Genomic DNA, 13,490 nt, shown 5'->3' on the forward strand with positions numbered 1-13,490 from the left:
CCACACTATTCACACTATTGTGTGTGTCTATGGGCTATGCATATATGCACATAAACTCTTTAAACTCTTCTCACTCACCCACTAACCCCCCCTTCTAACACATATACAGGTAGCCACCATCAAAATCATTTGGGGGAAAAAGCCTTTATTTCTCTTCATCTATTGCTGCTACTACATATCTTTCTGTCATTCACAGACAAACTATTTGAATGAATTTTTTTCACCCACTCTTTCTACTTCATTGTTCAAATTCCCTCTGCATCATAGTAGTATCTGTCCCTGCAACTAATATTCAAATGAAATTGCTGTTTTTTAAGGTCATCAATAATCCCCTTAGTGCTGAATCTTAGGCCTTGTGGGACTTTGGAGAGTTCTAGAGTTTAGATTAGTGGTTTAGCTGGGGTGGAAAATTTTATTTTTTACATAATATATTATTTGTCCATAGTTTGCTCATTGCTCAAGGGTTAGTCACCTAATGCTCCTAATTTTACAACACTCCTTAGAGTTGGGGCTTCCATCAAGAATCTTGGAAGTCTTCCAACAGCGAATCATTATTATTCCACCGTAATGAAGATATGTTCACATTAAAGGCAAATTCCCCTTTCATCACAAGCCCAAACCAGGGTAGTGTAGTCCACTTTTCCCTTCCCTGATGTCCTTCCTTTTCTAATGTTTATTTTCTAAATAAGAGAATACTTCCATTTGGGCACTTGAACATCTCCATAATCTTAACTTACACTTAAACCATCATCTTACACATTTAAACCTAAGTCTAACAACATGACTATTGAGTATTATGCAACTGATACTGAATGGATCTTTCCCTATTTCATGGAAAACCATTATTTTGTTAGGCTTGTAAGAGACCAATCCTTTATATAGAAGAACAAGGTCTCACTTGAGGCTGTGAGTTTAGAACTTTGGAAACGAAGGGAGCTGTGCTGTAGCAGGAAATGAGATTGTATCCAACCCCATGGGGATTTCTGGATGGAAACAAACTACTGAAGATCCTGCAAAGCTGTGTGCACTGTGTGCAGCAGAGTGTGGGGGCAGGTCTGTGGGCCTCATGAGAACCTTAGCCATGAACTTCAACACTGTAGATTGGCACAGCACATGTTCTTTTTTTTCTTCTCCCATATTGTAGTAGTTTTAATCTGACTCCCTTTTGCCAAGAAGAACAAGAGGAGTTGGGTCCATTTGAAAAGTCTGAGCTTTTATTGGAGAGTATTGTGCCCTGGGGGCCAGGGCTGGTTATGGTAATCTTTGTGAGAAAACCACAGTGAAAGCAAACCTCTGGGATGAAGATGACGAGGGCCATTGGTCAGGCTGCCACCATATCTGGAAATTTCCTGGCCAGTGCTCAAGACTGGAGGTGCAGTGCTTTATTTTTACAAAAGAGCTGCTTACCTCACCAAACCCCATCCCTGTGTCCCCCAGACACCCAAGCTGGAGACCCAGGTGAAACTGTCATCCAAGGCATCCTTATTTAAAATGACACTTGAAATAAAATGGTGCTACTCTCAAAAATAGTGCAGACCAATAGAACCATCAGCAAGGATGGCAATGTTCTATATCTACACTATCCAACATGATAGCCACTAGCCATAGATGACTAGTAAGCCCTTGAAATTTAGCTAAATTTTTAAATTTAATTTTAGTTCATTTCAAGTTAAATAACCACACATGGCTAGTGTTCACCCTATTGGACAGGGCAGCTCTAGGTAGTTCAATGTAATAAGACTTGGGACACAAAAATCACAGGAACACTCTTTGGGGTCATGAGACAAGAAGGTTGACAAGTGTGCTCCAAGTTTGTAAGCTCTTCACTAAAAGCTGCCCATTCACCTTCTGCAGTTACAGGGGTCATTGTCCCAGCTGATTGTCACCTACCTAGTCCTATACCTGCATCCCTTCCACCTGACTATATTCTGTTTTTCTGTTCATCTGTCTACAGCCTGCTTACCACCCTGGATTTGTTTACCATCCCACCTCAAAGAGCTTTTATTTCTCTTTTACACAGAATTGAGACAACTGAGCCAAGTTAGTTGATTTATATAGAATGTCCACTTAGCCTTGCCCTAATTTTTTGATAAGATATGTCTATTACAAATTCTGGCTCTATTCATCTCCAAATCTCAAGCTAAATTGTTACAAAATAATACTTATGAGAAAAGTGTTGACATAATAGTCTTAGCAATGAATTTATTTTAATAATCTTAAATGATGGGTCATATAGTTCTGGTCCATTCCACTGAAGTTGATTGACTGCCATCCAGAAACGTAATGACATAAATCTGATCTTTTATATCTACTCTATTTGAAAACTAGAGTGTCAACGCCTTTAACAAGCTACTTAGAAGCAGGAGCAGTACCATAAAGTACTCATTAGGCCTTCCTGGGTCTTCCTTCTCTCAGAAGTCGGCTATCCTGTGTCTTGTATGGGTGACCAACTTCCTTGCCCAGCGTGGGACAGAATTCACCTGCGTGAATTCACCTTGATCACACACCTGTCCCTTAGGGACTTGTGCACACATTTGAGCGTCCCACCAGCCTTGTGGACACTTAGCGCCTGTCTCCAGGGGCCAATGGCTGGGCCTATGAAACCCGAGACCGCCAGAGGGCTACAGCATCGGGATAACCAGAGGAGGTCATGCTGGGAGGTCTGGCAGCCTGGCAGGTGCCGCCCATCATCCCGTGGGCGGGAGTGAAGAGCTCTGTAGGCGGGCAGGCGCCTCCAGGAGTGCAAGGACCTGCGGGGGCGCAGACCAACTTCCTCCCTTGGTTTTCTCAGCCTAAGACACACGAACAGAGGAAGACAGACGAAGTCACCGCATGGGCACCATGCCAGCATTGGCTGAGCTTGGGGTGCTGCCGTTTCTCGCTGTGGGCCTCCCCTCAAATCCAGGTGAGTGGGCCCTGGGCGCCCAGGGTGCAGATGCTGGGGCAGGAGTCTGCATAATCCTCAGGCTGGAAGAGGCGAAGGGGAGGGGGACAGTCCAGGCCCAGATGTTCCCAAAGAAGCGCCTGGGCCCAGTTTCCTCTTGAAATTACTGGATTCTGGAGTTCAAGTTTGTAGGCACATCTGCTAACCCTGCTCGTGCTAAGCAGCCTCCTCCAAAGAAAAAGAGCCAAGTGGAAGTAACTTATCCCATATAATAAAAGGCTAACATGCAAATTGTCCCCTCGGGAGTTCCATTGGGAGTTCAACCGACTGGGAGTTCCACCACTTACTATGATGTGCGCTGACCACCAAGGGGTGACGCGGAACGAAGAAAGGCACCGGCCAGCAGCCAGAAGGTCCTAATCAGCCCTGATCGCCGGCCAGGCCTAGGGACCCTACCTGTGCATGAATTTCGGACACCGGGCCTCTAGTAGCCAAATATCTGTCTTCTGGGGAGGCATATGTTATTCTCCAGGATCATTATAGAACCTAAATTATGTAGTGCTCACCCTCCCCCAGAATCAGTCACCACAGGAAGAGCTGGTGCATCCTGCCCCAGGTGTTTTCTTGTTAAGGCAGTTCAGGCTGCAAAGGGGCAGGGGAGGCCTGAGGCAAGTTCTTGTCAACACGACCTGAGTGGGGGGTGGTCTCGAGAATATTTTGAGAAAAGAACAGGGACAGCATGCAGCTGAGTGATGTCAGAACATCTGTGCCAAGCCAGGAAAATCTGAACATAAAATCTTGATAGAGTGAGCCCTTACATATGGTGTTCTGTGTGCATGTGTGCACACATATGCTCTCCCTCACAGGACTGAAGTGTGGGATTCAAGCAGCTGATCTGAAATGTATGGAAACTGCCTTAGAATCTGAGTTGTTCTCTGAAGTTACTAGTTAGAGAAATTCAACAGCTGATAGACATCCATGCCAGGTCAGTATAACAAAGGCACTGATTTCTTAATGAGAAAATGGTAACTTATTTCTTTTGTTTCAAATATCACAACTCCAGGTTAACAAGTAATTTCTGTCTTGATCCCACTCGACCTCTATGCCAAAAATTTTACTTCATAGATAATAGCTTACTGATCCACTTATATCAGTATCTAAGGATGTTATATTAGCTGAGTTGATTTCAAATATTTCTGGAGTCGACACCCATGGGGAGATGTATGTTAGTTGTATCCATAACTTTTGTCTTGGGCAGGTCTCCCTGAAATTAGATGAGCACCATTTCTGTGGAGGAAGCTTGATTCAAGATGATCTGGTGGTTGCAGCAGCACACTGCCTGGCTAGCCTCACAGAGTAAGTTATGAGTTTTCATCATTTGTTAAAGTTTGATTAATGATGATACATAGAACTTGGAGATTTGATGATCTAAATACCTTTCAAGGTTAAATTTAAATTCCTTTCTTAATTTTGCTACTTGGTCTACCCCCTATTGGCCTTCCTGATCCTCAGAAACTGTGTCTGTCCAAGATTTCCCATGCTTCCTACCTTATAACTAGAAATCCCAGAGATCCCAGACATTACCTATAATTTGTGGACTGGTGGTGGGAAAAAATAATTACCTATTCTAATAAAGTATTGATGTCAAACATTAAGTGGGTGCTCCAAAATTTTAATAATCTGAGTTTTAGGCATTAGGAGGGAAATAACAGATACTTGGCTAGATTAAAAGTGAGTACTAATAAGAGGGGAAAATGGTAGTTCTAGGAACAACTTTTATACTTTGTTAAAAAATGAAAGTGCATGTGTAGACTGGTTTATGTACAAAAGAAGAAAAGATGCCACACTTAAATATTTTACACAGAAAGACAGTTGAGGTAGGGGAAAGACCTTTACAGAATGTAAACATTATGATTAAAAACCATGACTTTTTATAGATCCCTATAATTGATAAGGTCTTATGTCAATTAGTAATCCTATATCAGTGATGGCGAACCTATGACACGCGTGTCAGAGGTGACACACGAACTCATTTTTTGGTTGATTTTTCTTTGTTAAATAGCATTTAAATATGTAAAATAAATATCAAAAATATAAGTCTTTGTTTTACTATGGTTGCAAATATCAAAAAATTTCTATATGTGACATGGCACCAGAGTTAAGTTAGGGTTTTTCAAAATGCTGACACGCCGAGCTCAAAAGGTTTGCCATCACTGTCCTATATAATAAAGAGGTAATAAGCAAAATAACCCTCACACCCTCATAAGATGGCTGCCAAAGACTAGGCCAGTGGGGGGATTAGTGAGGGATGACCAAACAACTGAACAAGCAGGCTGCATGGGGTCACCAGGCCAGTGGGAGGGCCATGAGAGGTGACCAGGCTGGCAGGGAGGGGAGTTAGGAGTAACCAGGCTGGCAGGGAGGGGACAGTTGGGGGCGACCTGGCTGGCAGCAGGGGGCAGTTAGGTGCGGCCAGGCCTGCAGGAGGGGCATTTCGGGGCAATCAGGCAGGCACACAGACGCAGTGAGGGACGATCAGGTTGGCGGGAAGGGGGGCAGTTAGGGGCGACCTGGCATTGTGAGAGGGATGTGTGACTGCCAGCAGTCAGACATCCCCTGAGGGGTCCCGGATTGGAGAGGGTGCAGGCTGGGCTGTGGGAACAACACCCCCGGTGCACAAATTTTGTGCACTGGGCCTCTAATCACTAATAAAGGTATATCTTCTTTTAAGACTATGTCAGGGGGACTCTCTTCTCCGCGTTCCACACAGAGAGAGAGAGACACATGAGCCAGTTCTTTTAAGTAGAGGCGCTTTGGGATTTGAGAAATGAAAGAGACAGGACACAAAAATAGAATAAGCTGGGATCGGGTGTGGCATCTGCCCTCTGATGCAGGGACAGACAGATGTGCAGCACCGGAAGTAAATTTAATATATATATTCGAAGTAACAGGAAGTTACATCACATCTGGGTGGGCCTTGAGTTCCTGGCAACATAATAGGACCCACCCCCCTTAGCACCTGGGTGGGAAAGTCAGACTGAGTGACTAGGACCACCCCCAAGGTGTGGCTCTGCCTGCGCCTTGAGTTCAGCCAACATATTTAAAAAACGCCCGAATGTGCATGTCCGAAGGTGCTAGCCAGCAGCCCTCCACAAAGACTTAGTAATACTTACAGGTACATTAATCACTTTTCATTTAATTGCATGAAACCAAGAGTCTTTTCTGGGGGAAACAGCTGTTTAGTGAAATATTTTTCTTTGTTTTTAGGGAACAAATTAAGAATCTGGTTATGATTGCTGTAGAGTATAACTTCTTTCAGAAGGATAAGCAAGAACAAAATATTCCTGTCTCAAAAATTATTATACAGCCTGACTACAACAGACTTGGATATATGAATTCTGATATTGCACCGCTGCATCTAAAGCACAAAGTCAAGTTTGATAAGTAAAGAGAGTTAGAATATAAAAAATGTAATGGAGAAAACTGTGTTCATTAATTCTGTACCAGTTAACTTTAATTTCTATTTTTTTATATCTAGTAATATTAGAATAGCTACATTTTGTTTCTTTTTAAAATAATTTTGTTGAATGTACAGAAAGCACTGTATAGGCCATAAGTCCCAGCCACACATTCTATGCTTAACTTAAGTAGCATTTTAAGTACTCCAGTGTCTTAGCTGGGCTATACTGCTGACCATCTACCTATACTCAGCTCTAGCCATGGAGGTTGGGATATTTGAAAATTTTATCAAAATCATCTCCTTTCTGTCATTATTGTGAAATAGATATCTGACACACTCTCAGCACAGGTTAAACAATCTGAATAAAGTATAAGAAATTTGTTTTTTTAATGCAAGAAAGGAAAGTGTTTAGTGACTAAAAACAATGAAAGAGCACAGATCTAGAGTAGTTAGCCAAGCACTGAAATAAGCAACTGCACTTGAAGCATCTAATTGATTTGTTAGAACCTAGAGCTTTAATTGGCCATGTAAGGAGCCTGCATTGGAGTAAGGATCAGGGATGGGAAAGTCTGATTGGAGCCTTTGTGTACCTGGAACTTCCTGACAGGTAATGCTTTGGAAGTAGGCGGAAAGAGAGGGAAATACAGCACACGAAGTGAGAAAATAAGGAAGCTTACTGGATGGAGGGTTCTCGAAGAATCTGAAATCATAAGCAAACCCTCATTCGGGTTCATGCTGAAATTTACATTACCTGTGATCCAAAACTCTAAGCCAAGACTCTAAAGTTGTTACAGGTGAGTAATCAGGGCTTTTGGCAGAAGCAAAAGTCAATCCTTTCTGAAGAGAATAACCTTAAATCTCAGCTTTACTATCCTCCCATAAAGTTTTAATGAATGTGAACACACAATTAAATCAAAAGCATGCAGAGAAAGTTGCTACCAAAGAGTCAGAAATAATAACTAATTATTCTTTCTACGATTATGGATGTTAAAATAAGGTACATACTATATATATAAAGTATGTTTTACTTAAGTTTATGTATATAAAGGTCTATCAAAAATGACTAAAGAACAGGAAACTATTAACTTAGGAGGAAGATTTTTAAAAGAGCTAATAAAACACTAAGGTATAAAAATGTAAGTTGAATTGGAAACACAGTAGCTGAATTAGCGGATTAGATCAGATACAGGGAACTAGAAAATATAAAATAATTATTCAAAAGTGACAAAGTAAGAGACAGAGGAGATATATTAAAAGCATTTAGTAAACATCCAGTTTGAGCTTTAGAAAAAAATATAGGTAATGGGACAGAAAAGCTATAATTTAAGAAAAAAATGGCTAAGGAGTAAGCATAACTGATGAGGCACAGATCTCCAGATTTAAGAATTCAATAATTCCAAACTATGATATTAAAAATTATATATAGGTTAGAGGTCCGGTGCATGAAATCCATGCACTCAGGGGGTCCCTCAGCACAGCATGTGCCTTCTCGCTGTCTGGAAGCCCTTGGGGAATGTCCAACTGCTGCGGAGGCAGGGGAGGCTCCCGCCACTGCAGCTGCTCTCGCCAGCCATGAGCTTGGCTTCTGGCTGAGCAGCATGTCCCCTGTGGGAGCACACTGACCACCAGGGGGCAGCTCCTGCATTGAGCATCTGCCCCTTGGTGATCAGTGTGTGTCATAGCAACCAGTCATTCTGCTGTTCAGTAGATTTGTATATTAGCCTTTTATTATATAGGATATGTTATGTTGAAACTATAACATGCTAAAAACAAAGAGTGGATCTCAAAAGCATCGAGAAGAAAACCTATATTATCAATAAGGAATGACAATTAGACTGACAGCTAATTTTTCAACAGCAGTAATGAAAGTCAGAAGACCATAGTACAAGATCATCAAAATACTGAGAGAGAATAACTCAAACTAGATCTGTATATTAAAAAATTATTGATTTTTTTCTGCTCCTCATTATAGAAACACTCTATGAAGACCCAATTATGTTAGGTATTTCAATTTCCTTTCCTCAGTTCTCATAATTGCATGTATTAGGTTTGAGATGTCTATTAGACATCCAAGTCAATCAGACTTTCAATCACACCACTCTATCAAATTTGTCTTGTCACAGTCACCAATGACCTTCACGTTGCTAAATTCAAAGGTAAATCTCAGTCTTCAGCTTACTTGATAGGAGCTTTGACAGAGTTGTGCACACTCTCCTGGAAACATTTTCTTCACTTGAATTCCAGGAGTCCCTCGGTTTTTCTCCTACACCTTTGCACACCTTTCCCTTAGTGATCTCATCCAGGATCAAGGCCTAGTGATCTATGCCAGATCTAGGTTTTAAACACCATCTACTCAAAGATTACTGCAATGTTATCTATCTAGTACAGGTTCCTTTTATTACAGAAATGCTATTTGGATTAATAGGGGTCATATAGTCAACTACCTAATGGTCATCTGCCTGGATAATTAATAGGCATCTCAAAGTTAATATGTTTAAATAAAAATCCTAATTATCCCCTACATCCTAAATCTGCTCTACTCATAGCCTTTCATACCAATTAATGACAGCTCTACCCTGCCAGTTGTTTAAGCCAAAAACTTTGTACTCATTCTTCTTTCTCTCATACTCTACATCTAATCCATCAGGAAAATCCTATTGCTTCTGCCTTACCTTCTACACTCTTACATCCTGTTTCAGGCTACAGTCTTGCTCGCTTGGATTATTTTCAATTGACTCTTAAATTATCAGCTTCCTCTTTTGCACCACTAATGTTTATTATTAATCCAGCAGCCAGAATAATACTTTTTGAAATGTAAGTCAGGTTATGCCTCTCTATTCAAAACACTTCAGTGGTTCTCCATTATACTCAGATGGAAATCAATATCCTTATTATCTGACATCTCCCTCCTCCTAGCCCAACATCTAACCTCCTTTTTGTTTTTTACTGAACATTCTTTTGTTTAATCTGCTCCAGGCACCCTGGCCTCCCCACTGTTCCTCAAACAATATGACATTATTCCACTACAGGGGATTTTCCATTCTGTTTCTTCTTCTTCAAATGCTTTCCACCAAGCTAACTGCATGGTGCTTTCCCCCAGCTTCTTAAGACTTTGTTCAAATGCCACAGGCTCAATGAGACTTGTCATGACTGCCCTATTTAAAAGTATACCTCCCATGCCATCCTCTTTAATCCCCAGACTTATCTTCTTTAACCTGCTTTCCCCTACCCCCAACTCACACACACACACACACACACACACACACACAAATTCTGCCAAGGCAGGGATTTTTTTCGGCTTATTCACTGAGGCCTAGAAGAGTGCTTACCATACAGTAGTGCTCAATTTACTATTGAGAAAAAAACTATTCTTTAAGAACAAGGGTACACCTTAAAATGTTAGTAGGCGGGGGTGGGGGGGGGCGGTCATTGTGGTATGTAGAACAATGGATTATGTTTTTTTCTTGTTTTACTTTTCCTGCATTTTTCTAAATTCTTTGCGGCGGGGGGGCGGGGGGCGGTCATTGTGGTATGTAGACCAATGGATTATGTTTTTTCTTGTTTTACTTTTCCTGCATTTTTCTAAATTTCTATATGAAATAATTTTTTACAAGAGGAAAACATTGAAAATATAATGTCAATATAGCATTTAGGAATAAATTGTAGAAGAAATGAAATCAGCCAATGTCACTTTCCAAATATATTCAGCATCATTTATCTGTGAACCTCATGATTTTTGTTGTTGTTGTTGTTGTTACTGTTGTTTTTCAGGAATTGCTGTCCAGCCAATCTGTCTTCCCCATGGAGATGATAAGTTTGAAGAAGGGATTCTTTGCATGACCAGTGGATGAGGCAAGATTTCAGAGAGTGAGAGGCATCAAAAAATAAAGTAATGTTTCTTCCAGGCCCCTTTGCATGCCCAGTAGAAGGAAGAATTTTGCTGGCCATGAGTAATTCATTATTTCCTGTGTTTTCCTTTCCCCTGAGTTCTGACCCAGTGAAGATCTGTGGCTCTCTTCACTGTATAAAAGTCTATACTTGAGGCTCTATGTAAACCTTGCTGCCATTGTGGTTAGTGTGTCAGATAAAACCCAAGGTAACTATAACAGATGAAGAAGACTATAGGAAAGGGATAATCGGGAAATAATAACAATAGTTAAGCTTCATTATATTTAATATTATGACTTTTAAGGAAAAAATAAAGAACTTTACAAAATATTGCTTTATTGACTGATGTTTTCCCCTTGGGGAAACATTCAAGCATATATTCAGAGAAATCACAACTGCCTATGTTACCTTAAAAATATGCTGGATTTTTTTAAAAAATGGTCCTTTATAACATAATGATTTTAGGAAAGAATATAATTCACTCCTAAAAAAAGAGCTTTTACAATTTGGTTAAATGTCTATTGGAAATAGTTTTAAACTTGAAGGCTTATTACTATTTGTTTCAGTGAGGACAGTTGTTGACTAACTTATCAGTCCCCACAGCATCAGGATATTCAAGTGCCCTGCAAGAACTGAACATTCCTGTCATGGATGACAGAATGTGTAGTACTCTGCTCAAGGGCATGAACCTTTCTCCCCATGTTTTATGTTGGTTTTCCTGATGGAGAAAATGTTGCCTGTCAGGTACAAAGCATAAACAGGCTGCGTTATTCTATAACACATGGGTGATAGTGAATTCTGCCTTCCCCATGAGCTGTTTTTGGGAGTTACTGCTTCAAAATTCCCTTTTCCTTCATCTTTCCACCTGGCTTCTACTGAAAAAAGTTTACTCGACCTGGGCTGAAAGAATTCTTTCTTGTCCTATGCCAAATCTTACCCCCCCCACCTCTTTTTTTACAGGGGGGGGGGAAGCAAGAGGCAGAGGAGGTAGTTTGAACATTTCCAACCTAATTGAAGCAAGCAAGATGTCCACTTTGGCAAACTAATTAGGTTCAGCTGTGAACTATGTTTCATTCCACCTTTTGTTAAATTTTTTAAACATTTAGTGCAGAATGCAATGTTTGCACAAAGTTTGACCAAAGAAAGCATTAGTTATAGTAACTGTTGGGTAAAAGATGTTGTGAATGAGTGACCTCTCAAAGATAACAATTTCACAAAGGAGACCAATCTTTACAAGATACACAGGAGAAAGGGAGACCAGTTTGTTGAGGACATGAGTTTTAAGTTTTAGGTGGCTTAATCTGACACAAAATTGGCACATGTTCTCAAAGCAGCATATTATTCCGAAGGATTATTAAAGATAGGATCCTGAAATTGTGGGTTTCTTATCTTCTAAGGAGCCAAAAGTGTTTGACATATAGTACTGGGACAAAATTAGTCCCTGTTTTCAAAGCCTTGATTCATTGCATTACCTTGGGGGTTCCATTCACTGGCGCTCTAGTCTTGGGGTATGACTTAATCTTTTCCAGCAATTTCAAGTGGCAAGCTATTGCAGAGGCATGTATCTGTAAACTCATCCTCCTCCTTCCATTGATTTTGGTATGTGTATGTTTGTGGCCAAAAACGGAGGAGGGAGAGAGATACTATGTTAGCTTTATAGGATTGTAGGCAATGGGTAGAAGCAGGTTACATCTGTGCAAAACTATAGTACCTTGAAACTAATGGTGAAAAAAAACAAAAAGATGGACAAAAAATATTGATAGATAATGACCATTGGGCATCTATTTGCTTCTACTTCTCTGAGATGAGTGCTGATATTTGTGGACTTGATAAAACATTTTTAACTAGTGAATTTTCAAATTTTCTCTTTCTCTACTATACAAAGGGGACTCTGGAGGTCCACTTGTTTGTAGAAGAGACAATGGGATCTGGATTCTTGCTGGAATAACTTCTTGGGGAGCTGGTGGTGCTAGAGGAGGGGCTCCTTTAAGAAATAACTACAGAAGGACATCAGTTGGCATTTCCCCCTAGGTGTCTGAGTTGATGGATTTTATTACTCAGAACATGATTACAGGTGGGTGTGATTTCTGTGAATTTTCCTTTCTTATTTATTGCAAGTCAAAAATGTATCATACTTAATTATTTCAAGGGTACTTTGATATATTGCAGATATAATCTGGACTAAGCTTTAAACCAAAGCAAAAAATATGGCTGGTTTTCAATTTGTAATTCAATGTGTATAAACTTTTGTCTCTGAATTCATGAGCACTGATATCTTTCAATTTAACTTAAACATCAGCTGGTTCTTCAAATTCATGTTCATGTAGAGTTTAATAAAATGTATATCTTTTTGTATTTCTGAGATTTAAAAATACAAGAAAGGATTCAGAAGATTCTTTATCCATTTGACTTTTTTCCCCTCTGGATTACTTAAAAGTACTGAAATAAATCCCTCCTCTCCCATTTCTCCCATTCGGCCTTGTTCATTTTACCTGGAGACAGTGGAAGCTTTGCAGTTACCTTTGTTCTGTGGCACTAAAATCTAGATTAGGAAAACAAATATGGGTGTGGAGATGTTAAACCTGTCCTCAAGGAACTTTCCAGCTATTTGGGGAGACAAAGAAGCAAATGGACAGTTGCAATAAAAGATGGATTGTAGGTCAGCCCAGAGAGTGGCCAGATCACTGAGGAGGAGCCTAGGGGCTGAGTACTGAGGGGCCAGAAGGTTTTCCATGCAAAGGGGCAGCATCTTCACAAGAAAATGGCACAGGGGCAACCATTGCAGAAGAAAGAGGCATGAGAAAATACAATTTACAGGACAAGTTGTTTAGTGTAAGAAACAATTTGTTGTTGTTGTTAATCCTCACCCGAGGATATTTTCCATTGATTTTCAGAGAGAGTAGAAGGGAGGGGGAGAGACACAGAGAGAGACATTTCAATTGGTTGCCTCCTACATGCACACTAACCAGGGCCAGGAATCCAGCTTGCAACCAAGGTACGTGCCCTTGACCGGAATCAAACCTAGAACCCTTAAGTCTGCAGTCCGGTGCTCTATCCACTGATCAAAACCAGCTCAAGAACCAATTTTTCTCTCATTCATAATTTTTTATTGATTAGACATTGAAATGATACATTGTGTTCAATAAAATATATTATTAATATTAATTTCACCAGTTTATTTTTATTTTTTTATTTTTTTCTTTATTAAGTAAGGTATTACATATGTGTCCTTATCTCCCCATTCCTCCCCCCCCCCCC

General features: G+C 40.3%; 1 protein-coding gene across 1 annotated transcript in view; it reads left to right on the plus strand.

The window, feature by feature from the left end:
- Window positions 1–2,832: 2,832 nt before the first annotated feature.
- OVCH1 (ovochymase 1) overlaps window positions 2,833–13,490 on the plus strand; it is a 42,479-nt gene continuing 31,821 nt past the window's right edge. Inside the window, 7 exon segments of the mRNA XM_014536845.1 lie at window positions 2,833–2,905; window positions 3,751–3,869; window positions 4,143–4,240; window positions 6,152–6,328; window positions 10,120–10,211; window positions 10,836–10,976; window positions 12,118–12,306. Of these exon segments, the coding sequence (XP_014392331.1) occupies window positions 2,833–2,905; window positions 3,751–3,869; window positions 4,143–4,240; window positions 6,152–6,328; window positions 10,120–10,211; window positions 10,836–10,976; window positions 12,118–12,306 (889 nt within the window).

Source organism: Myotis brandtii, unplaced genomic scaffold, assembly GCF_000412655.1.
Source record: "Myotis brandtii unplaced genomic scaffold, ASM41265v1 scaffold1660, whole genome shotgun sequence".
Lineage (NCBI taxonomy): Eukaryota > Metazoa > Chordata > Mammalia > Chiroptera > Vespertilionidae > Myotis > Myotis brandtii.